General features: G+C 35.4%; 1 protein-coding gene across 4 annotated transcripts in view; it reads left to right on the top strand.

Moving 5' to 3' along the window:
* The window catches only part of LOC138714829 (scoloptoxin SSD14-like), a 120183-nt gene that overhangs the window by 67359 nt on the left and 26088 nt on the right, over window positions 1–26736 (top strand). For 2 of the 4 annotated variants that reach the window (XM_069847006.1, XM_069847007.1), the window contains exons 3-4: window positions 11108–11326; window positions 20535–20755. In XM_069847006.1, coding sequence (XP_069703107.1) covers window positions 11108–11326; window positions 20535–20755 — 440 coding nt within the window. Of the gene's footprint in view, window positions 1–544; window positions 1185–11107; window positions 11327–20534; window positions 20756–26736 lie in introns of those variants that run through there. The other 2 variants (XM_069847005.1, XM_069847004.1) reach the window with 2 other exon arrangements.

Raw genomic sequence — 26736 nt, 5'->3', positions numbered from 1 at the left:
TCACTTTACTAAACATTTGAGATGACACCATTGTTTCAGATACATACACACAAGACCTGTCGATTAAGTGATGAGCAAATAAAAGTGATTGCAGGAGAAACGTTCTATATCCAGGACAGAACTCCTTATGACAAGGTTCTCCAAAGACTGGTTAAATTCTCTAACTCGCTACAATGAAATTAAGTGACTGTGTTTTTGATTGTTTGGCGCTATGAAAGACAGTTTCATTGATACGCCTTTAGATGGCATCACTAATCTTCGCATGTCACGTATGAAAGTCTGTGCATTGTCTATAATATGCTTACATAAAATAATGTCCTAAAATAGGTCACACGCTCAATACACAACTCCTTGAAAGTGAGACTAATGTAATGATTTTACTGTGCTGGAGTTATTTGACCTTATTTTTTTATATTTCAAGTTTCACTTCCGCTGTAATGAACTTGTTACGTCAACCTTAGCAGAAATGTTGCCATCTATTGTATACGACGAGAACTGTTGTTTATCTATCGTCGTTAAGCTATACACGTTGAAGGTCTGTAGTCTGCGTGTTGTTATTCTGGCAATATGGAAGAAAGATTTTAAACATTGTGAGGCATTAGTTTGGTATAACTTACAGACGATAAATTACCTAATAACCTTTCATGGTATGGAATTTTAGAGAGGTTATAGAGTTTGGTATGGAAGAAAGAGTAATAATGGTAGAAAATAAAAACCTTCGCGCTCTTGCGTCTTATCATAATTGTTATGACCTTAGATATACCACAAATTTAATGTTGTCGGTTTCTTACAAGCGCCACTGCTGATCATACACACTTCCGTTGCCATCAAGGCAATCGCCTTCCATGGAAGGGGAGTTCATTGGCGTTATTTTCTCCAAAACGAGAAGTGTGGTAAATATTTGCCATAATAATATAGGGAAGTTTAGAACTTGCTCACAATTCAGTAACTATTAGGGACGTTAATTTCAAAATGTAAATTTAAAATTGTAGATTTAAAGTGTGATATTTCTGGTGTCATTTGAATGTGTATTTCGTAACTGTTATATACGAATAAACTGATGTAATCTCCTCTTCTTCAATGCCTTCCTGGAGAATATACGAGGACATGGCTTACTGGAGACAGAGAATCGAGGGAACTTCTTTTATAGGTGTTCGCTATAAACCGTTGTCTAGACCTGTAAGGTGAGTATTATAGAGTTTCTTTTTTTTTCACTCTTTCGCACGTACCATACAAAAACAGTCATAATTGAGGGGCTTACAACAAAAAGCAGGTAAGTGACTGAAACTTAGTTTTGAGGAAATTACAGTTAAATTTCTACATGCAATGAAATATTATACACTAGTTTGGAGAAATGATGCCCATATAGCAGCACTGCACAGTGTAATCACTTCCCTGATTTTATCCCAAAGAGACATCCTTTTGGGCTATCACAACACGCACTTACCTCATTTTTTTTAATAATGTCACTTACCTGCTTTTTGTTCTAAGCCCCTCAATTGTGATGTCGAATTTCGGTTCCCAACAAATAAACATTTTATTATTGTTTTTCACTAACTTGTACAATGTTTATATGCGGACGTAGCGACCAAGTCGATTTATTTCTTAGTGTGGTGACAGATAAGCAATTGTGCTGTGTTACAATTATTTTGGAGATTCCTTGAATAAGACATTGATACTGCGCGCTCACTAAATAACATATAATGTAAGCCATCATGCACTACTGCAGGAACATCTAAGAGAGAGTACAGAGTATGACGACCGTATCTTGAAAAGAAAATGTTATAATGACGACCGTATCTTGAAAAGAAAATGTTATAAACAGACAAATACACTAATTAATGAGATTACTAAAAAAGATTGGACTCACTGCTTTCAGCAGTGTTTACAAAATTCTTGTAGATAAGGATTTATTTAGCTTCTTTGGACATGATGTAATTTTCAGATTCAACTTTATTTATAACGCGTTTATTGGAGGAAGGTGTTCGTTTTAAAAGCAAATCTAAACTAATTTTTCACTTATCACACTCACATGCAAAATAAAGGATGCGGCAAAACATCCTCCCTAATTTAAAATTTAAATAAACATATAGATCAAAATAAGGAAACTGTATTAATATCAATGGTATCTAAACAGTGGGAAATTTAGGTTTACTTGCGTGAATCATCAAAATTTCCGATATTGGAGTGGACAGAACCCTCGTGAACTTCATGAAAAACTCTACATAACGACCGTGTTACTGTATGGTGCGCGGTTGCAAGAGTCGGGAAAACTGGTCCTTACTTTTTTGAAGAGAATGGTGCTACTGTGACAGTGATCTCTCAGCGGTACTCATAGATCAACAATTTTTTGGCACCAAGACTCAATGCGCTGCAGATTGACCAGGTATGGTTTCAGCAGGACGGAGCCACCTCTCACACAGCTCAGATTTCTCTCCAAGTTCTGAGACAGATGTTTCCCGGACGCTTAATTTCTTCACGTGGCGACGCCCCCTGGCCAGCACGATCACCAGATCTTGCACCCTGAGATTTTTTCTATGGGGACAACTTAAGGCTGAGGTGTTCAAACATCAGCCGAGGTCTTTGCCAGACCTAAGAAATGCAATACAGGAAGAAATTGGTCTTATTCCTCAATAAATGCTAGTTAGAGTGATGCAGAATTTCCGAAGTCGCATTCAACAATGCATTGATAGTGAAGGACACCACTTGAGAGACACGTTATTAAAAAAATGAAAAATTCCCCACTGTTAAGATACCATTCATATTAATAAAGTTTCCTATTCAATTCTTGTTGTTTTGCGCATGTCATTTGATATCACTATGGCAACGCATATAAACCTAAATTTCCCACTGTTTAGGTACCATTCATATTAATACAGCTTCCTTATTTTGATCCATCTGTTTTTTATTTAAACTTTAAATTAGGGAGGATGTTTTGCCGCATTCTTTATATACTTCGCACTTGCCAAAGCCAAGCCAGTGACACAAACACAAACAGTCCAACAGGACGAAAAACAAATACTAAACTTCCCTCTATGTGACATAAAGGACTATGTCATGAGAATCCACATCAGAGCTGAAAGTGAACGTTGAATAAACAGTTAAATCACGTGATTGTCCATTGTTACGATTAAAATTTTAAATGCTACTGATTAAATGATTATCCAAACTGCTAAATGAACAAACAGTTAATGCGAAAATGTCAATATTCTCTATACCAGAAGCGAAATTGATATTATCAACACTTATTTAAAACTTATTCAATTAGTATAGACGCTATTGTTACGTCATTAATGAGTTTCGCGTTAGCTACGTGAGTTCATGATATGAAAGATGGAAAGCGCTCGGCCTTGGGCCGGAGGGTGTAGAGGTGAAGTATGTAGAGAGAGAGAGAGAGAGAATAATGAGCGAGTGTACACTATTGGTTAGCGTAATGGATTGTGTGTTCAGCTTCACTAAATAACAGTATATATTTTAAATTTTTACTGCCGGTATGCTTTTTGGCATCTTATTTTACTTCCGGTATGTCATACCAGTTCATACCGACCCAATTCGACCACTGCTTGTGACGCAATCGAATTCCATGATGAGCAGATACAGATAACATAAACAAGATACATTCATTGGGATAAATAGTTAAGCAGCTGCTCATCTAACCCTGTGTGCGAATCACATGTTAAGATGTTTCTATATTGTACTAATAATGTTTCCCTATGTTTATCTCTCACAGTATCTAAGCAGTGGAAATTACACCAGCGCCTCTGTGGTAAGACAATAAGAAAAAATATAGATTTGCAGTACGTAAAAATTTGCTGGCGGTTACATTACAATACTTAAGAGAGTCAAGAAATACACGTAAAGCTGGATATTTTATCTAAGTTTAGACAACAAGCTAAATGTTATTATTAGTAGGATTCTGTATATTGGTCTCTCTTTCGTTTCCCAACCGAAGTTCTGTAAGACGATATAATTGAAGACCTCGGTGCAAAAACCGGTAAAGTCTCATTTTTTTTTGTTCCAAAATCGACATTTAGTATGCACTGCACAGATAAATATATGGTGCACATTTTGGTGCAAGAATCCATCAAGTCTGACTTATATTAACGTCTCTTCAGCTGGAAAGGATGTGACTGCTTCACTGATTTGCTTAAAAAAAAAACAGACATGTTCGGTTGATTTTTGTTCCGAGATCTTCCCACCATGTGGAAAGTAAGTTTTTATTCTTTTCCTACAGTATATATTTCAATACCAACTTTAACTACAGCTTTGGTCCCCAACATCAGATACCTGTATAACACATTATAGATTATTAATATTTGACAATCATCATCATCCTTGCATGTATTGGGCCTAGTGGCCCGTTACGGTCTCTTGCCAACGCTTGAACGGTCTGCCCAAGGATCTCTTGCCCACAGGATGGTAATTTAAAATTTGGCGTGGAATTCTAGAACGAGGCATTCTGATGACATGTGATCTCCAGTTGTCTCTGTATTTCTGTAGGTATTCCGTAATCGGTTCAATCTGCAGTTCTTTCATAATGTCAAAATTTCTAATGTGATCCATTCTCGTGTATCCCGCTGTACGACGCATAAATCTCATTTCTGCCGCCGTTAATCTTTGTGAATCAATATTACGACTCGTCCAAGCTTCACTATCAAAACAGAGTATAGGTCTGGTCAATGTTTTATAAATTCTGGTGCGCGTGTGTTTTTGTACCAAGGTTGGTTTGAATGTCTGATTAATTATCCCCATTGCTCTGTTGAATTTAATAATTTTCTCATTCAAATCTGTTTCTTCTTTATATGAAATTTGGTAACCGAGATAACTAAAATGTTTAAGTTGTTCAATGATCTTATTATTGATGCAAATTTTGCTACGGACTGGTTCCTTTCCTAAAAAAAAAAAAGCCATCACTTTAGATTTCTCAGTTGAAATTTCCATATTGAAACTTTTTGCCATTTGATTAAAGTTGTAAACCAAACATTGTAAATTATCTTCTGAAGTTGCCATAAACACAATATCATCAGCAAATAATAATATTTGAAAATATTTATGTAATATAGACATTGATTAATCACTCAGCTTTAACTCACCTGTGATTGAAGTAAGTTTCGTAGATTTGTTTTCAGATAAGAAATAAATGAAGTTTAAGCATGGTAAAGAAATTCGTTGTATTTTCGGGACAAAAAGCATTCAAGTCCACTATTAAAAAAAATTCTAGAAAACTAACAAGAATATTGGTAACTCCATAAAATACCCACTAATTTCCTAAATTATTGTGAAGAAAACAGTTTCAAATTAATGCACATTTCATTTTTGTAGAACGTTATTTTCATCCCCTGTAAAATTTTCATTTCTGGACTTGACCACCTTTTGCACCGAGGCCTTCAATTCAAGTCAATATCGACTTCGGCCGGGTATACCTGTGAACGCTTCTGTATAAGTATACCGTGTAACATAAAAGGAGAGTTTAAGTAACTGTCATAAAAACGCACAAATGAACAATTATATTTGTGCAAATTGCGAAATTCTTGTGCAATATTACAAATAACTGTGCAGAAAGATAAAATTAATAAAGTATGCAGAAACAAAAAGTTATGTAATTTCTTTCTTTGAGCTTTATTACTTTCATCTTATCACACTCTAGATGTGCTTATGTAAGTAAATCATTACACGTAGGTATGTTTAGAATCAATTATTGCCGAATTTACATCACATTAAAATACGTTATTTTATGGGCACTCTAAACATTGAAAATCTTTACGAGTAAACCCTTCAAGATTTATTGTTAGCAGAGTGCTAACTCTTTTTACTGAACGACGGTTTCTAATTCCAGTTTTTACAAGATTCATGCAACTCGCTCACAATTTACAGCATGCGATGGAATTATATATATTAGAAGAATTTGTTCGCTTAACTTGCATGAATTGCACCAACTCTTTGAAATCAATTCCTGAACATCTATTGCTCAAAACTTTATTGAACATTGCCGATGCCATTAGCATTTCATTTAAATTCAGATTAGTTCAAACACATTTCTGATTTCATTTTCTCCATTAACATCTTCGTTTCTGAAGTCCAATGTGGTTGTCGTATTTTTGCACACTTACATTCAAAGTTTGTTGCATTTTTAGAAGCCGAGTAGTAAAATGTGACTGTGGCTTGAACCCTGCATAATTCTCCTGCCAAATGGGAAAATAATTTTACTTTAAATGACAAATTTAGGACTACGAAAAGGACGAGGACCACTATAAGAACAAGGACCACGATAATGACAGCAAGGACCACGATAAGGATAACAAGAACCACGATAAGGATCACGACATGAACAATGACGTGGACCACAGTAAGAATCACGGCATGAACCATGGTGCTTGTAGTGGTCTTTGTTATAGTCCTTGTTTTTGTCATGATCCTTGTTGTCTTTGTGATTTCAAAATAATATTGTTTTCCCATTTGGCAAGCGACTTTTGTGTCATATGGTATGTATGTTCAGTCAAAAGTTCGAAGACTGGTTGGAATCTCATAAGTGACACCAATAAGGCATCATTCATGAGGCAACTAGGGTGGCCAGTTCCTTTCTCCTTCCATTGCTGACTAATAAAATATTTCACTAATTAGGTTTATCATGGCATAATTAAAATGTGGACAAAAATTGGACGACTGTTTCGCCTTTTGCATTCGAAAACTGAAATTCCTTTTACATCTGCTCGTAGCCTTTATTATAGAACGTACAGTATATAGTTTCGCTTGCTTTCTGAAGAATGGTACCCTTCTATTGTTAATTTTCTGACCACACATTGGCCCTGGGCTTTACTCTGCCTCTAACAGAAATCAGTGTCAGGGGTTTTTCCTTGGGAGTAGAGCCCGGATGGTTAGACATTTATTTTGGTTAAAATAGACAGACATATAGGCACTAAAAACAGTAGAAATAGGAAGTGAAATAGATATTTATTATTCATGGAAACAGACAAAAAATAGACAGTGAAATGGGACATGGAAACAAACAAAAATAAACAAATTCTTAATAAACTATCCCATATGGTACTCACTTTCCTTGGTTACATGTCACAACAAGATGGTTTTTTAAGTTGTCAACTGTCATAGTGAGCAGCCTGTCAGAGAGAACGTTTTTCATGGTGGAAAAATATCTTTGAACTTCTACTAAAGTGATTGGAGCAAACTTAAAACAGCTTATTTCAGAAGGACTGTCTCTACTTTCTTTCAGAGATCGGGAAAAACCGACTGTGTATTGTCTCAAAAAGAGGAGTGTGAGAAGGGATTAGAGACTTCAAAGTACGCGTGACTTGTGCATGCAAGCGACAACAGTAACGGGACCTGGAGACTTGCTTTTAATACTTCCCTCATCCCCTTTCTTTCGCTGGTAAACCTCAAAGTGACATGATCGCTGAGGGTTATACTGTTCAAACATCTTTGTTAAGTGCCATAAAAGATGGAATTTGTAGGGGAGAAAAGTTTATGACTTCTTGGAAACATATGTATTGCTGGAGAATAAGATTCTCAACAAATATTTGTGTGAGGTGAATATATATTTTTATGCTCGGCCATGCCGAAATGTAGTAATTATACACCTGGTAGCAGTCCTTTAATGCATGTTATTAAAGTACATCTATTCATTGAAGTTCAGGTTTTCGATTATTCTCGGATATGCAATCGAAAGACAAATATCGAAACGTGACGGAGGCTGGAAATCCAATACTGTCGTAGAAGATTATGTTCTGTTACTATAATAATTAGCGTTAATTGTAAATAATATCCAAACAAATTCAATTTGTCATCTCGTTTTTCAATGTCGAATTCAATTTCAAGGTTATATCAAGACTAATGCTTATCTTACTCTCTAGATTATATCAAGGTCGTCGACATTCGTTTCCCGGAAAAAATCAATACTTTCGCGTCTGCGCACATCTCACAATTTATGAGGTAGGCTATTGCACTCACATGACAATAACATGAATAGGCTACTTATGAATAATTTCAAATTAGAAATATGGTCGAGCATAAAAAGTCGTATGAAACTTGCCTATAATGGTAATTAAGACGCTCGTATGAAAATTATGAAACTCGCTTGCGCTCGTTTCATAAACATCCTCGCGTCTTAATTACTACCATTATAGGCTCGTTGCATAATGTACTATTAATTTGTACAACCGTTCTTTTTTGTTTTATATAATTTATGTGCGGTTTATTTTAAATACATTAAAATACAGAAAATGTACAATAACGACGTAAAAGGCTAAAAAAGAAAGGCATTTAAAATTAAAGTAGACAACGGGAGTTAAAATAGGCGAAAAAGGCAAAATAAAAATTGAGCCTATCGTCCCCAAATGTGTGGAAACGGTGTTTAGCTCTAATAGGTCTTTCATACATAGACTCAGTTTAAAAAAAGCATTTTGACTAACATCCGGGCTCTACTTGGGAGTAAAGGCTGCGGGTACGTAGGACTGACATCCCTACTACAATTAATGCCGATTTTCTTACAGCTGTTAGCCTTAACGTCCTGCTACCTGTGAGTCTCCATGATGTGTAGTGAGACTGTTAAGAATGACTTTACCTTTGTAACCTTACCTTTAAAATCTCACCTAATAAGCCTAATCTTTTTGTTCGTTTATTTCTTTGTGTTACAATAATCATTTTCCTCAGAAACATATTGAGCCTAACATCACAGTCTAGTATATACAGTCACGAAGCTCAATACTTACTAAATATGCATACATAGACAGTTGAAATATGCATCCATAGATAGTTGCTAGCCACCAGGATCGCTACTATCGCCTCATCACAGAGACTTTCCCTAGCAGACGATAAAATGTATTGTATTTTCGATATCGTGTTCTTTTGAAAAAAATTAACACCTTCCTTCCACTATTGAAATACGAAATACAGAAGGTTCATATATTATTATCATAAAGCATATATTATATTTTATAAACTTACCTTCCTGTATCTTTCGGAAGAAGGATAACTCTGACCTCTTTTTCTTAGAATTTATAGTGCAACAAACGTCTCCTTGTCCCATATTATTATTATTATTATTATTATTATTATTATTATTATTATTATTATTATTATTCAAATTATTGTATTTTAGCCATTTACAGTTATTACAACCGACAACAAACATTTCACAGTTTACACAACTTTTCACAACAATGCGAAATACGGCACAATCAATGCCTTTTCGATCTGGACCGCCGTAATGTATGTTCGAGTTTTCTATTTCAGTTTATGGAGCTCAATGAAATATATTGTAACTTTATTTCGTATCATTGCTTAGTTTTATTTAGTGTAATGTGTCCATAAGTTTCGTGTACTTCTTGCTGCATAATATGTTGCAGAAATAATTATAAAACTGTGTTATTTTAATGTGAAGAGAATTTTACATGTTAACATAATCTGTTCGCATCAACATTTTCAGTTAAGAATTGAAGCTATTTTGAGGTTTAATAAAAAAGAATTTACAATGTAATTTTAATTTAGCACATTTACCTTCCTTAATTGTAGACAGAAAAATTACTATACCACTCCTATGAAATTAGTGTTACTTCGTCTCTTAGGTTGTAGATAAATACAGTAATTCAGTCTCAATTGTAGTATTAAAATACAGACAAATTGAATGCGAGGGGTATCATACATGACATTATGTTTAATTATAATGTATACTTGCGAATATAGGAATATAAGTTAAATATAGTAAACATAACCTATAATTTTCATGCGATATAATATACCGGTACATATGTAATGGCAGGGCATTGGAGACCACTAAAATTAGACAGAAAGGGGCAACTGGTACAGTAAACATAACCTATAATTTCAGCATATCTAAATATTCGTGCGGTGCAACTGAAAATTATTGAATCGTGCATAAATGATTGTACAAGAATTTCTCAATATTTAATCGAAATAAAGGCAGGTATTACACATACGAACAACGTAATTTTCACACCAAAAATAATGTTACACCTTAACTCTCAAGTGAATTATGTCTGAAATGTCTCATAATCATTGTTTTAAATTTTATTAATGCAATTACACTACATTTGAAAGAAATATATGTTACTCTTTATGCATTCCTACTAATTTATATGGTTGAAAAGCCGCCCTTCGTGATCGTGTTAAGGGAGTCACATGGTCTGCCTTACGGCCTGTATTAGATCACGATGGCAATGGCACAGGGCAACTATCGCGAGAAATGCAAAAAATCATCCCAAGCTTCGCGACTGTATATATTAGACTGTGCTAACATTATGCGTTAAACTAGACCAAATCGAAGATCGGAGAAAGAATAGATAGATAGCTGGATTTATTGAGTAATATTATACATACAAATTTTATATTATCATAATTTTGTCTAAAATCCAATGCATGGGTCTTCTGACCGTACGTGCTTTGTACCCGAAACAAGTCCTCCTTTGTAGGTTTCCCCCCTCCCCCACCTATGATTACATCCAACTACTCTCTAAAAGAACACACACATTAAAAATGGAAATGGCACAATAAAACACATTATATAATATATTCTAACCAAAAAGACCTAAAAGTGTACAGTTGGGTGGATACTATTATCCCTTCCTCAGTTCGCGTCGCAAACTTTGATAGCTGCAGCTCTAATCTTTCTCGCCTTCAAGAGGAACAGTCCAGTCTTTTGTTCCCATTCGCTATTCCCCATGAGGTCAAGACATGCAAGCGAACTCCTACTCTGACTTAGCATCGAGGGTGGTAAATATTTTCTCCGTACATGTTCCAATTCGATACACAGTAATAAAATATCTTATAGGAATCCTTTTCTTTGCAAATCGGAGAAAGACGCTCCCCTTCTTCGTTGATAATTTTATTACCCTTCCATGCCCCCAATCTTAGCCACGCTAAACCTGCTCTACTGTCTTTGTTACAAGAACTTATGTAGTCACACCTCCCCCAGTTAAGCATGAGATCTGATTGTAAATATAGTGAGGACTCTTGGAGAAAGGAAATGTTAGCCTCACATGAACATGAAGAGCCGTATAATTATATTCACACATTAGTCCAACACAACCCCTTGTTTGTAATATGTTTTACTAACATGGTTTACCTCTTCCTGCAGGACTGGTATAAGCAGGAAAACTGTGGTGTTTGTGGGGGTCGTCGCTATTATTTGCGCCGTGGCCATTGGACTGGGTTTATATTTCGGACTCAGAGACAACGATGAATCCTCAGGACGTCAAGAGCCATACAGTCCACCTTCCGTACCTGATTCCGAGCTCGGAGTTTACTGGAATGCGGCAGTAGCTACGAACGGGTATCCATGTGCAATAATAGGCAGGTGAGTGGGCAACTAGCTTTACTTCAGTTTGTAGCAGATGAATTACAGTAGCGGCTGGTGGTCAAAATAATGAGTGTGCTACAATCTCTATATGGGCCTACTGTAGAGGTCTACACTTATGTATTTATCTTAATTTGGAGTCTCGTTTAGTGATGAAATATGAAGTCCATACGACGTTCTTTCGTACTGCAGAACTTGTCATTTGGTGTTAAACCCCTCCATCTTGGACATCATACACTTTTTTATTGACAGTATTGCAAGAGCAGTGAGACGATCCTGGGACATAGTGTTCCTTAAAAACGTTTTTATGCGCTTCAAGGAAGAAAAACATATTTCTGGCTCAGCAGTGGTCATTGGTGTTGTAACCAAAATATTTAACAACTTCGATACTTCACAGAATGGATCCTGTAAATTGTTGGATACTATGTATTGTGACAATTGAACAGCCATCTATATTTCGGAAGTCAGGTCTTCCGTATAGAAATCCAACTTGTATCTGGAACACTCTTTTGTTCAGTATAGTATAGCTGTTGACAGCAACTTTAACTGGTAGATGGCAGCAGCAGTCGGACACTTGAATTACCAAATACATTGTACATAGTTCCGAATTCTTCCACAAACAAGCATTCTTTCGTTACGCTTTACTTTTGCAATCTCCAAGCTGTGTTGTGCTGAAGCTCACTACAGCACTTTCCCGCATAAAAATAGCCAATCAGAGCAGTGATTTCAGCTTCGCACATGCGCATAACTGTCTACATTTTTCATGTGAGCTTCGAGTAGCACAACGAACCCCCTGAGGCACCAAAGAAGGCAGGAAGACTGAACACTTTATAACGCGTCATGAACATAACCACGAGAAATTGTCAAATGACAGATCAAATACTATGGTGGTATTACAAATACATTATTTGAGCCAAAATTATCATTGTGCTGTAGCACTGTAGCACATAAGGACGGGCCGCCCCTGATGAATTATATAAATCTCTTTTAAGTTCTGATACCTCCATTAAATCAGTATTCAAGTGTAGGCCAAACTGCGTCTGTCTCAGCAGTCCCAAACTCAGTCATGGTCGATGGAAATGTATTTTTATTTAAAAAGAATTTGCATTTCTGGTGGTGTGGAAGAGAAGGCCTGATTGATGGTCTTAACACCACCAGAGTAAATAAATAAATAAATAAATAAATAAATAAGTAAATAAATAAATAAATAAACAAGTAAATAAATAAATAATAAACAAATAAAAATAAATAAATGAATAAATAAAGAGATAAAGAAAGAAATAAATGAATAAAGAAAGGAAGAAATAAAGAAAGAAATAAAGAAAGAAACAGGATATAAATAAATAAAAAGAAATAAATAAAGAAATAAAGAAAGAAAGAAAGAAAGAAATGAATAAGGAAAGGAAGAAATAAAGAAAGAAATAGGATATAAATAAATAAATAAAAATAAATAAATAAATGAATAAGGAAAGGAAGAAATAAAGAAAGAAAGAAATAAAGAAAGAAATAGGATATAAATAAATAAATGAATAAGGAAAGGAAGAAATAAAGAAAGAAATAAAGATAGAAATAAATAAATAAAGAAAGAAATATAGAAAGAAAGAAATATTTAAAAATATAAAGAAAGAAATAAAAGTACTGCGTCGTTACATACTCTTAAATAAATTTAGGGCCTAATGTTGGTAAATTATATCTGTTTTCTGCCACGTGGGCCCATAGTGAATCTCACGCCCTTTTAAGGGTACGTACACGTTGGAGCGACGATAAACGATAAAAGAAGCAGCGATACTATATCAGAGAGAATTGAAGCATGCATTGTCATTGAGGTGTGCATATTGGAGTAACGATAAAAGCGAAGATGCACGATAAAAGCGACGAAAAACCAAAGTTCCATTTTCTTCGCTCTTGTCGTTCATATGATCTCTGATTAAGATAATATTAAACTGTATAAATACCGGTGGTTATCAATATATCCGAATATTCATCGATATATTATTATTTCGGCTTATTAAATTAATTATTGTAGATATTGACAAATTGATCAGTTGTGTATTTATTCGTCATATGTTATGTGATCACAAGAACCAATCACAACACAACGAATTTATACTATCTTTGGGATGAGAAACGGGTTGAATTTTGTACGTATTTAAGTTACATTAACCTTGAACTTAGCAGCTGATATTTCCTATATATCTTCTTTCATTAAGTGGATGCATAGAATATCTTCTACTGATAAATCAAAATGTTCGCTTCCCGCGACCTCGTTGCTCCGATATGAACACTTGATTCTTTGATAATACCAAAGCGTCGCTAGATCATTTCTCTTATCGTTTATCGTTGCTCCAACGTGTGCGTACCCTAACTTATAACCGCGTCGGGATAAGGACAGACGTCGCATTCTGTAAGAAAGTAGGCTCCCACTTACCGGAACGGCTCGTTCGGATTTTTATTCTCTGCACTCTTTTAAATGGATCATCGTCCACTTGGTCGTATCACCTCTATCTGCATGACTGGATGTCGATCAGAATTCTGCCCAGAGAATTGTAAACGAATTTCCGTGATGAAAATAAAGAAGGTTATGGCAGTTATATCGATTGCAAGGCCTCCAATCGCGGCAATATTTAAGGCATAAATGAAATGGATGACGCGAAGCTAATTTTGTTAGTTCAACAATATACAGTTGAGCATCGACTATCCGAAACAATTGGGGATGGGGGGTATTCGGATAACCGATCATTTACGAAAACAAATTGTACCGGTGTCATAGGAGCAGTATGAAACAAAGAAACATTGATATTAAACACAAAACTGTACATACACACGTCTTACAAATAACACAGAGAACTGACTAGCCTGGTTTGACAAGTTCAAAATGGTCGTTAAAGTAGGCCTACAGTTTAGGAAAAGAAGTCTTTTTTTTTTTTTTTTTGGGCTTCAGAGCTAAGACTTTTTTTTTTTTTTCGCTAAATCTCGCAAACAGCGCTAGCGAAACTTCTATATGGCGCGCGCGCAAATTTGAATTTGACGACTGGAACGCTTTCGGTTAACCGATGTTTCGGCTGATCGGTTTTCGGATAATCGATGCTCTACTGTATTAAGAGCTTTACAATTTTTAAATAGAGATTATAACAACTTAATACGAAAAAGTAACATATGGGACAATATTAGGAAAATAATGAATCAACCAGGTTTTTTCTTTATTTTTATTATGTAGTTTATTTACAGTACCTTTGGAGAGGCCGAGACGTAGATGGGAGGATAAAATAAAATAGATTTGAGGGAGGTGACGTGTATTTGTGATTTCAATTAATTTTTCTTTATTTAATTATATTTGGATTTCTAATTCAATTATTTGACCTTTCAATAGGAATCGATTAATATATTTATTGAAATCTATTGCAATTCGATATGATGGTAGGGACTAGATTAATTTTGCTCAGGATAAGGACCAATGGCGGATTTATGTGAGGGCGGCAATGAACCTCCGGATTCCTTAAATACTTGTATTAATTTTAAAGTTATGAATTTTAATGCAAGTTGCTACATATATTACCACATTTCATATGACATCTTTAACGCTTTTTTCACACTATCTTCGTTTTGAAAGCCCATATCCATGATAATTCTGAAACAATTGAAGAAGCTTTCCCGTCTTAAAATACAGAGCAGTCTATAATAACTCTGTTTCGTTGTAGAATTACTTTGCGAGTTGGCAGTAATTTACAACCTCTACAAAACGTAAATTATTACAGCCGGCAAAAAGAGAATTAGATAAGGATGTAATTTCTTAAAATAGTACCTAAGTAGTATTTCTGTTCATTAGAGTGACATTCCTGGGAATGTCGTGCTCGTCACTGAATGAAATAGCAAGAATTCCTGTGAACTTCAAGCCCGTAATTGAAGGTGAGAACAAGTTTTCCTTGAGCAAGAAAACAATTATCTGAAATAATTGCTATACTATTATGCCTTGAAGTAATAAATACATTACGCTACTCCTGTTTGTTCTTTAGGAATCTGAGCTTGAAAATATGTGTAATTTACACATAGGAAACCATTAAACACATTGAATGAATTGGTAAACGTGACAGCCGTTAAGTTAAGGCAGGGGTTCCAAACCGGTGTGTCGCGCAGCTCCATGGAGTGTGTCGCGAAATTTTGGATTTGAAAATAGTAATATGCGTTACAAGAGCGGTATGTTGAAGTTTTCATGTTCGAGGAAAAGTCTGAAAAAGCGAAACGTAGTTGAGCTTTTTTAATTTCCGAGAATTGAAAAAAAAAACATACCGCTCGTGTATCGTACATTATTTTGTGCGAAGATCTTTTATTACACACCTGAAAGAGGAATTTCTAATTATTTGCAATGAAATCTCCATCTTGGTTTCTGTTCAATGACGGCAAATTTACAAAACAAAAATATCTATCTTCAACATTGTTGCTTTAAAATGTTTTCTGTGTTTACTATACTCCAGCAGGCCGCGATATACGTCTGTCTTCCCCCCCCCCGCCCCCCAGTCTATGGAAGCTTGTTGTTTTTTCACGGCTTCCTTAATGTTACTTGCATCACGAATGCAGTAACTTTAGTTGAGTTGTAGAGTTTACTTAATTTTTTCAAATATTTAAAAACAATAATTAACAGTGCAATTTAGGTGAAATTGCAGTGGTAAGTTTCCAATTTATAATTATTACTATATTGAACGTCTCTAAAAATAGTATGTTAAAAGCCTAAAGCAGTAAAATCAATATGTCGTTTAAGCGGTAAGAAGAGGGAAATTGTTGTGTGTGTTAGGTTGGGAATGCTGAATGTGGAATTTTAGACTTTCCGCGGATTGGTTTTGTGCGGAAACAAAGCAAATACGCACGATATCGCACAAATAAATTTTATGCCATCCAGAAACTCTCTTTACAACGCGTTTTTTATTTGCAACGAAGTCTTTGATATGGTACATTTTATTTTGAGACAGACTTTACGAATGAAACGTGAACACCTGCAACAATGCCCAGTTCAGTTTTTTAACCATAAGGCCACGTATAGAGAAACTCTGTGCAACCCACCAAGCGCAGACTTCACATTAATTTAAATAGGCGAGATTTCAAAAACGATAATCTTTTATCTGACATCCAGCATAGATACGTTGGGATTTTTGACACATAGGCCTAATTTTTTTTTTCTAATGCCACTCAAGTTGCTGCTTGTTCTTTTAGAATTTTCGATTGCGTGTTAACATCGACCTATCTACAACACTAATAGAAGTTTTTATCGGTGTTTTTTTTTTTGGCGTAAAGCGCTGGAACGACATTCCGGCACCTTTTTGTTACATTTTTCATCATGGAACCGAAATATGTGTGAATAACTATATTTTTAATATAATTTTTCTTTGAATTCCGTTTAGAACTTGAAAGTCTTAGTTGGACGAAAATTCCCGTGCAGTGAACAGTAATCATCTCCCGTTCACTATAAAATATTCTACACAAAGTTCCACCACCTTTTTCTCCAGAAGAAATGTACTTACTTACTTACTTACTTACTTACTGGCTTTTAAGGAACCCGGAGGTTCATTGCCGCCCTCACATAAGCCCGCCATTGGTCCCTATCCTGAGTAAGATTAATCCAGTCTCTATCATCATATCCCACCTCCCTCAAATCCGTTTTAATATTATCTTCCCATCTACGTCTCGGCCTCCCCAAAGGTCTTTTTCCCTCCGGCCTTCCAACTAACACTCTATATGCATTTCTGGATTCGCCCATACGTGCTACATGCTCTGCTCATATCAAACGTTTGGATTTAATGTTCCTAATTATGTCAGGTGAAGAATACAATGAGTGGTCGTGCCAGAAATGTACTTATTATTATTATTATTATTATTATTATTATTATTATTATTATTATTATTATTATCACTTATGTGAGGGCGGCAATGAACCTCCGGGTTCCTTAAAAGCCATTTGTGAATAAGTAAGAGCCTTATCTATGTCTTACACTAATAATAAACAAATATTTCAGAAAAAGTGTTTTTTCAATGGCATTCCCAAATGTCAGCTAAAACCAACAAGTAATTTTATTAATTATTACCTAATGAAAATTCTCCTAACTTACGTTATTTCGCAGTTAAGATGCTGGCAAACTTTGAATTTTTGTGTGTCTGCGAATATTTTTCTTTTTGAAATATTTTAAGCTTTATAAACATGAATAAAAATTACAAATCCCATTAGATTTTTCTAAAAAAAAAAAAAAATCGAGTATCTGCATAAACATCTATCAAAAGTTTCATGGTCGCATGCAGAGAAACATAAGTTTGTTAGTACTATTAAATTGATTAAATTGTAATTTGTAGCTACAATATTATTACATTCTTATTGTAGGCACTCATGATTGCCTCTATTAGCAAACGTGTTCCGAATAGGTATTATACTTATTTTGTATTTCTGTACGGTCACTGACTTAATAATAATAATAATAATAATAATAGTAGTGATAATAATAATAATAATAATAATAATAATAATAATAATAATAATAATAATATCAAATAAGTGTGTCGGATATCGTGGGCATTCAGTAAAGTGTGTCGTCAATCAAAAAAAGGTTGGAAACTACTGAGTTAAAATACACTGCTCATTCATTACTTATTAAGTATATGAGTACATAACCCATTTTATATTAATTTAAAAAAAATTGTTGATTAATTCGAATTTTGGATATATAGTTTGTTTGAATTCATTTTACAGTCAATTTATGCTTTCGCATCAATTCCATGAGCTTATATTTAATTTCTTGCTTACCTTATGTTATATATATATTAAACAGATCATTCGAAAATTAATGGTTACTCTGCTAGTATTCAGCTCTCATAGCTGTGAGATGGAATGGTGCCTGATGGCCATCTATAAGCTATAAGATAATAATCTAATTTCTACTCACAAGTCAGTATGCAGTGGTGGTTATAAAAGACTGTTATCTGAAAGGCTCTAATGCAAAAAAAAAAAAAATGTAGACAAGAGTGGGGCCCTCTCGAAAACATGTTTATTGTTTATGATTATGAAAGTGTATTAATCACTCACAAAGCAATTCTATAACGAAACAGAATTATTATAGACTGATCTATATTTTAAGACTGAAGAGCTTCTTCAATTGTTTCAGAATTATCATGGATATGGGTTTTCAAAATATGGGTAAATAATGTAAAAAGAGCGTTAAAGATGTCATATGAAATGTGGTGCTATGTGTAACATCTTTAATTTAAATTCATAACTTTAAAACTAATACAGGTATTTAAATAATTGTCTCATCAAAATAAATTTTAATAGTTAATTCCCATTTAAAAAATTATTTTGAAAGCTCAATTTTTTTTCAAGGAGTTCAGATGTACCTATCCACTTAAATGGAAATTTGTAGATTTCACTTGCCTTTGGAAATTCCGAAATGTTAGTGAAATGGGTGGCTTGGGTTTTTCGAGTGTTTACTGAACTCATCTGTATTGTCTCTTTATAATGTTTGGAAAACTCGATTCGGTGGTGGTTATAGAAATATAAAAATTGGAGTGGGGAAATCATGCAAAATATGACAAAGTTATGAAGATTTTATGAAATTTGAAAATTTCGCCAAAACTTTATCGAATATGAAAATTGTTGGCTTTAATTGCATTCTACACATCATGAGTCGTGAAAATTATTCATGTCCCCATGCCGATGGCAGAAATGGTTTAGATTATGAAATTTCATATTTTGATGACGCTAGTGGAATCAAGCTGGAGTATCGCTTTCAATCTTTCCTTCTGTAGTCTGAAGTGGCAACAATTATTTTGTGTAAGCATACATACTTTTCGAATTTTCCACTCGCTGTGTCTACGACGGACGAAGTTCTAAATTATTTAAGATAAATTGCTAATTGTATGAATAAAGCATATTCTGCATATATTTGATTAATACGAGGGTCATTTCACAATTCATGGCAACTATAGTATATCAGCCAATAAAACTGCAGGAATAGAAACTCACTATATGCGATTGAAGATCACTGGAATGTGCTTCGCAATGCTATACTAAAAGCCAGGTTATGAACCGACTAAACCGGAAGCAACGTTTTGTTGCTCTCTTTCTCAGCTCTATTGTCACATAGTGGCGCGAGATTCAAAGCGTATTCAGCGTTTGTCACCGATATGTATAAAATAACTACTATATATAGTTCTCGATAACACTATCAACAATATTAGTAATTAAAATTACGGTTTTTAAGAAAGCACGAGCTAATGACGCTGTACGAAATGCGACTCGTAATGCGCGTGGTATTGCTGGGAAGTTTGGCTACACTATCTCCGTGATTCCGTTGCCAGATTTTCGTTAGCAGACGAAATTTTCACGTGAGGTCCAATGAAAAGCTCCGTTCTTCGTTTCTCCTCCAACCCTCCACACTCAACGTGTCATCGCTGTACAGGCTACCCCTCTAACTCGCACTTTCTCTCGCCCTGCCAACTACTTCTTGTTTAGTCGGTTCATAACCTGGCTTTTAGTATAGTACCAAATTGGGTCTGGATACAGCAGTCAAGGGTAAGGGAAATTGAAAGATGCGTAAACAGAAATCATTGTTTTATTATGCACAAAAAGAAACAAAGTATATTACTCACAGCTAACAGCCTTCAAAATAATCCCCCAAGGCTTCCACACAGCTTTGCCAACGATGATGCAAGCGTTAAATACCATCGGCTGTGTGCGATTCGTTTATGTATATCACCTCTCGTCGAAAAGTTGTTAAGATTACCTCCCTGTTTGCAAACCTCTTTCCAGCGGCTTCTTCAATTGAGGAATGAGATCAAAGTCGCATGGACTGAAATCAGGCGAGTAGGGAGAGTGTTCCAACGCACTATCACCCAATGTTTCTCATGACAATGATGAGCATTTCTGCCACGACGAACTGCAATTTTCACGTATGACCGCTGTTCAATTTTACTTACATCCATCTTGGAGCACAGCCTCTAGCATACAAACTTTCGCGTGTGCTGTTAAGTAGCCACCAATGCACACAGAGACGCAATCTGACGGTGGCATCCCGTACAGTGTACAATAGGTTTTCAAACGTAATATATACTGAACTAACCACATTTTTGGTTATTCGGGAGATATAACATAGTTGCCATGACTAATTAAATGACCCTCGTATTTGTTATATAATAGCGCATAGTGCCACTAGTAGTTTTTCTTGAATTTCAGAGATATTCTAATGAAGAATGGCTCAGCTGTCGAAGCAACTATCGCAACCTTGTTCTGTGAAGGCGTCGTTTGTCTTCAGAGCATGGGACTGGGTGGCGGTTTCCTCATGACGATCTATAAACGGGATACCGGTCGAGCTGAAGTGTTAAATGCTCGAGAAACCGCCCCAATAGCTGCAAACAAAACTATGTTCAAAGGGAATTCAACGTTATCCATGTTCGGTAAGTACGTAGAATGTTGTGAGGGTTTCTAGAATACAGACGTGATGAAACATCACAAATATAATCATATATTAGTAATTTAAGATAAGGAGGAGATGAGACGTAGGAACGAATCGCAGATAGATGAGGTAAACATCCAAAGCAGAGTAAGCTACAATATTGAGAAAACATTTGAGATTAAAGAGAAAAACTTAAAGGAGATTGTATTTTTTTTATTGGGTTATTTTACGACGCTGTATCAACATCTAGGTTATTTAGCGTCTGAATGATATGAAGGTGATAATGCCGGTGAAATGAGTCCGGGGTCCAGCACCGAAAGTTATCCAGCATTTGCTCGTATTGGGTTAAGGGAAAACCCCGGAAAAAACCTCAACCAGGTAACTTGCCCCGACCGGGATTCGAACCCGGGCCACCTGGTTTCGCAGCCAGACGCGCTGACCGTTACTCCACAGGTGTGGACCCGGAGATTATAAAGAAAGAGATGAATAAACTAAGAAGTAAATTGCCAGAGAGTAATAATCTGAAAAAAAAAAAAAAAGTGTTTAGAGGGATTAAAGCTGGGATGGGGGTAAACCTCTCTCTGTATGTATAGACCGCGCCACCGTTTTTGGCATGTGAAATAAGTAATGGGAACTTTAAGTGCGAGTGTCTTACCTTTGTAGCAGTCTATGGGCTATAAAGCTGACAATTGTGGTTGGCAGATTGTTGATGTGACGTGTATTTAGGAGGAGGTACCGTTCTCAGCTGCAGTGACAACAGAAACTCATTGACTGGACACTGTACTCAAGGACACACCGCAGGAACGCTAGCGTAGGGAAACTTAAGTGCGAATATCTTACTTTTGCCGCAGTCTGCGCAGCAAGACTGGCAACTGTGGTTGGTAGATAGCTGACGTGACGTGTTTAGAAGATGGTACCATTCTCAGCTACACTATCAATAGATGCTCGCAGACTGTGCATTGTACTCAAGGACACGCGCCAGGAACTCTGGCGTCAGCAATATGTATATATTGTATAGATAAGTATGTTCACGTAATGAATAATTCATTATAACAGTAGCCTACACCAGTGTTCCTCAACATTTTCATACTCACGGCACATCCTAGATGGGCCTGGACTCAACACGGCACACCAAAATATTAATCCCCTCAAAAACATATTATGTGACTCTCTTAATATAATTACGTAATGTAATTAAATTTATTATTAGTATTGTTATTATTATTATTATTATTATTATTATTATTATTATTATTATTGTTGTTGTTGTCGTTGTTATAAACAGAAATCGACTCTTGCATTTATTAAGAATTTATGAACTTTAATTCACTGTAGAAAATACGTATTTTTATTACTAATATTAAAGTAAATAACTTCAATGGGCCTGGTTAGCTGCACACAAGTGGCTGACTTGTGGCGGAATCGTTAACAGTGCAAGCCTCATTTCTTCATCGATGGATTTGAGTCTCTCCCTCTTTGATGTTTTAATTTTCAGTTAACGTCGAAAAGGAAAGTTCACAAACATATATAGTTGAAAATGGCAATAACATCTATATATATATATATATAATTTGAACTGGTAATGGAAATTACAGGAAAACGGCTGAACGGATTTTAATAAATGGCCCCTCATTTTTAAGCTTGGAACCCAAAGTTTTTCGGAAAAGTAGTAGTTTTCAGTGAAATGTCAATTTTCCTACATAATTTTCCTATTTTCCAAAATCCATCTGTTGTCAGTTTTGAGAACTAATTTTATTGCATCACGGCCGACTTGATTGAATTTCAGAACAAAACACACACTACAATAAACAATAGGCTATTACACGAAGGCCATGACCTGCAGGATTGCCGACATATTCAGAGCTCAATTCAATTTGTTATTAAAAACTGATTCTGCAGTGTATAATTTTCTGAGTACAGCTGTATATTGGATATTCAAATCTACGAAACTTGAAGTGGTTTGATGACATTGTTAAAGGTAAAAGTATCCCCGTAACATGCCATGAAGGCACTTGGGGGGCATGGAGGTAGAGCCCCATGCTTTCCATGACCTCGGCACTAGAATGAAGTGGTGTGGTCGGCACCACGCTCTGACCGCCTTTTACCCCCGGGAAAGACCCGGTACTCAATTTTATAGGAGGCTGAGTGAACCTCGTTGATGACATTGTTACCATTAGAAATTAAATATTATTATAGTTAATATCATGATGCGTCTATTTTTCATTAATTGTACATAATATTGATTCTATATTGATGACATTAAAGTGAAACGTTTTGAGGTTATGTAAGTAAATGTAGAGAGTATCTTAATTTAGATTTTCATTTCTGTAATTTACGGAGTGGCTGCTATATATAACTACAAAACTTAAGTAAGATAATAATATTGTTATTAAAAATCAAATATTTTTATACATATTAACCCAGTGGTGTTGGGTCTTTTTCCATATACTTAATGGCGGTGTAGTGTAGATATTGATATGTGTCATTGTCTTCAGTATTGGCTCGAAAGAGCGCAAAAATTACAGTTCCTAAGGAAAGACCAAAAGGTATTATTACTGATAAAATAAGAGGCCTAGAAAATTTTGTATTCTCCAGATCATTTCAGCAAGATCTTTTAGTAGGATAAAATGATTTTACGCTCTACATTTCAAGTTCTACATGCAGCAGCTATACGAAAATGCTATTGTTCGAAAGCTTAGCAAACCTGACATTTTTTTTTTTAACTTTTGCCTACAATCCACAATGACCTGAAATATCTACTGCTATCGTCCTGACATTGATACTTGCGTTTTCGCATTGAAACTCAAAAACTGAAGTCGGATAGGTTCAAGAAAAAGTATTTGGCCTAAAAAAATCCATTCAGAAGGAGTATGTTTCATTATTATGGAATCAAATAACTATCAAAAAGACGAGTATTCTTCACTGAAAATAAATCTGAAAAATATTTATTTGAACGTCTAACGAACTTAGTTTGCAGCATTTGCTGCACAAGCCACTAGTATTATTATAACTGTCATCTCGGAGATAGTCGGGTATTCACTCCTTATTGACAACTAAATTGTTTCCAAAGGCACTTCGAGAAGTTTTAATTTCAATATTCTGTCTGCTTTTAAGTCTGCCAGTTCCTCTTGTACCAGTATATTATTCGGAAGACGTTTTGAATTCACAATGAATGGATCACGAACCCAATAAAAATCTTGAACACTCTCTCCGAAATAATTCTTGAACTTCTGCTGCAAGATTACTAAATGTTCTTTAATTGAGTCCATCAACACTTTATTATCGTCAGCAAGGAGCCATACAGTTGAGAAGATCTCCAACAACCGATTTTTAGGCATTAACAACGTTTCAGCTATTACGATAAGCTCCTTTACTTTTTAACTTTCCTCTAGAGTATGCCATTAGGAAAGTCCAGGATAACAGAGAGGGTTTGGAATTGAACGGGTTACATCAGCTGCTTGTCTATGCGGATGACGTGAATATGTTAGGAGAAAATCCACAAACGATTAGGGAAAACACGGGAATTTTACTGGAAGCAAGTAAAGAGATAGGTTTGGAAGTAAATCCCGAAAAGACTAAGTATATGATTATGTCTCGTGACGAGAATATTGTACGAAATGGAAATATAAAAATTGAAAATTTATCTTTTGAAGAGGTGGAGAAGTTCAAATATCTTGGAGCAACAGTAACAAATATAAATGGTACTCGGAAGGAAATTAAACACAGAATAAATATGGGAAATGCCTGTTATTATTCGGTTGAGAAATTTTATCATCCAGTCTGCTGTCAAAAATTTGAAAGTTAGAATTTATAAAACAGTTATATTACCGGTTGTTCTTTATGATTGTGAAACTTGGACTCTCACTTTGAGAGAGGAACATAGGTTAAGGGTGTTTGAGAATAAGGTGCTTAGGAAAATATTTGGGGCTAAGAGGGATGAAGTTACAGGAGAAAGGAGAAAGTTACACAACACAGAACTGCACGCATTGTATTCTTCACCTGACATAATTAGGAACATTAAATCCAGACGTTTGGGATGGGCAGGGCATGTAGCACGTATGGGCGAATCCAGAAATGCATATAGAGTGTTAGTTGGGAGGCCGGAGGGAAAAAAACCTTTAGGGAGACCGAGACGTAGGTGGGAGGATAATATTAAAATGGATTTGAGGGAGGTGGGATATGATGATAGAGAATGGATTAATCTTGCTCAGGATAGGGACCAATGGCGGGCTTATGTGAGGGCGGGAAAGAACCTCCGGGTTCCTTAAAAGCCATTAAGTAAGTAAGTAAGTTTACGATAACTTCGGCTACCTTATAGCTAGCTCCCTGTACGTTTCGTGAAACCTGTACCGACATCGTCATGAGCGTCACTTGTTTTTTTTATTTTGTTCCAACAGCCGACGATAATAATATAGGCTACATCTTTGACAGAAAATAATGTTTTGTTACCAAATGTCGTTTCAATTTACTGGGAACCATAGCATTACTGAAATTTTCAGCACTCAACACACTTGTGGACTGGGCATGTTTTATCAACACACCATTTTAATTTCAATTAATTTTCGCGTCACACCTTTCATCTTGTGAAGGCACACCAGTGTGCCGCGGCACTGGCCTACTGGCCTACACGAAGCACTTCAGACTTAACTTAAACTTTTAAGATTACAACTTTCACAGCCAACTTCTTCTCACAACACAACATAGCACAACACAACACAACAAAAGCGGAACTGCAGGTCAATCATTGCTCGCCGAGAATGCGGCCGCACTATTACCGGCGATCATGCCATCTCTTAGCGGGGAACGGCTCCTGCAAAACCCTAGCGTCCCCAACTAGCTCCACTGTATAATCACAGTCTACTATATACAGTCACGAAACTTGGGGTGATTTTTTGCAAATCTCGCGATAGTTGCTAGCCGCTTGGAGCGCTGTGAGTACTAGGAACAATAGTAACATATGTTTCTCTAAAATGTAGTGTAATTCCATTAATAAAATTTAAAACAATGATTATGAGACACGTCAGACATAATTTACTTGCGAATTAAGATGTAATATCATTTATGGTGTGAAAATTACGTTGTTCGTATGTGTAATACCTGCCTTTATTTCGATTAAATATTGCGAAATTCTTGTACATTCATTTATGCACGATTCAATAATTTTCAATTGCACCGCGCGGATATTTAGATACGTTGAAATTATAGGTTACCTATGTTTACTGTTCCAGTTGCCCCGTTCTGTCTAAATTTTGTGATCTCCAATGCCTTGCCATTCATATGAAAATTATAGGTTATGTTTACTATATTTAACTTATATTCCTAAATTCGCTATCATACATTATACTCGTAATTAAGCATAATGTCATGTATGATACCTCAGACATTCAATTTGTCTCTATTTTAATACTAAAATTGAGTACTGAATTATTGTATTTATCTACTAAAGAGATGAAGTAATACAATTGTACGTACACTAATTTCATAGGAGTGGTAAGGTAAATGTTTTGTCTAAAATTAAGGAAGGTAGATGTGTTAAATTTAAATCACAATATAAATTCTTTTTCATTAAACCTCAAAATAGCTTCCATTCTAAACTTAAAATGTTGACGCGAACAGATTATGTTAACATGTAAAATTCTCTTCACATTAAAATAACACAGTTTTGTAATTATTTCTGCAACAAGAAGTAGACGGAACTTATAACACATTACACTAAATAAAGCTTAGCAATGATAAGTAATAAAGTTATAATATTTCACTGAGCTCCATACACTGAAACAGAAAATCCGAACAAACATTACGGCCTGATCTAGATCGAAAAGGCATTGACTGTGCCGTATTTTGCATTTTTGTGAAAAGTTCGTTATCGGTTGTAGTAACTGTAAATGACTAAAATACAATAATTTGAATAATAATAATATGGGACAAGGAGACGTTTGTAGTACTATAAATTGTAAGAAAAATAGGTTAGAGTTATCCTTC

The sequence above is a fragment of the Periplaneta americana genome, chromosome 15 (genome assembly GCF_040183065.1).
Source record: "Periplaneta americana isolate PAMFEO1 chromosome 15, P.americana_PAMFEO1_priV1, whole genome shotgun sequence".
Taxonomy (NCBI): domain Eukaryota; kingdom Metazoa; phylum Arthropoda; class Insecta; order Blattodea; family Blattidae; genus Periplaneta; species Periplaneta americana.
The sequence above is the reverse complement of the archived record's forward strand: the minus strand, read 5'-3'. Positions and strand labels throughout refer to the sequence as shown.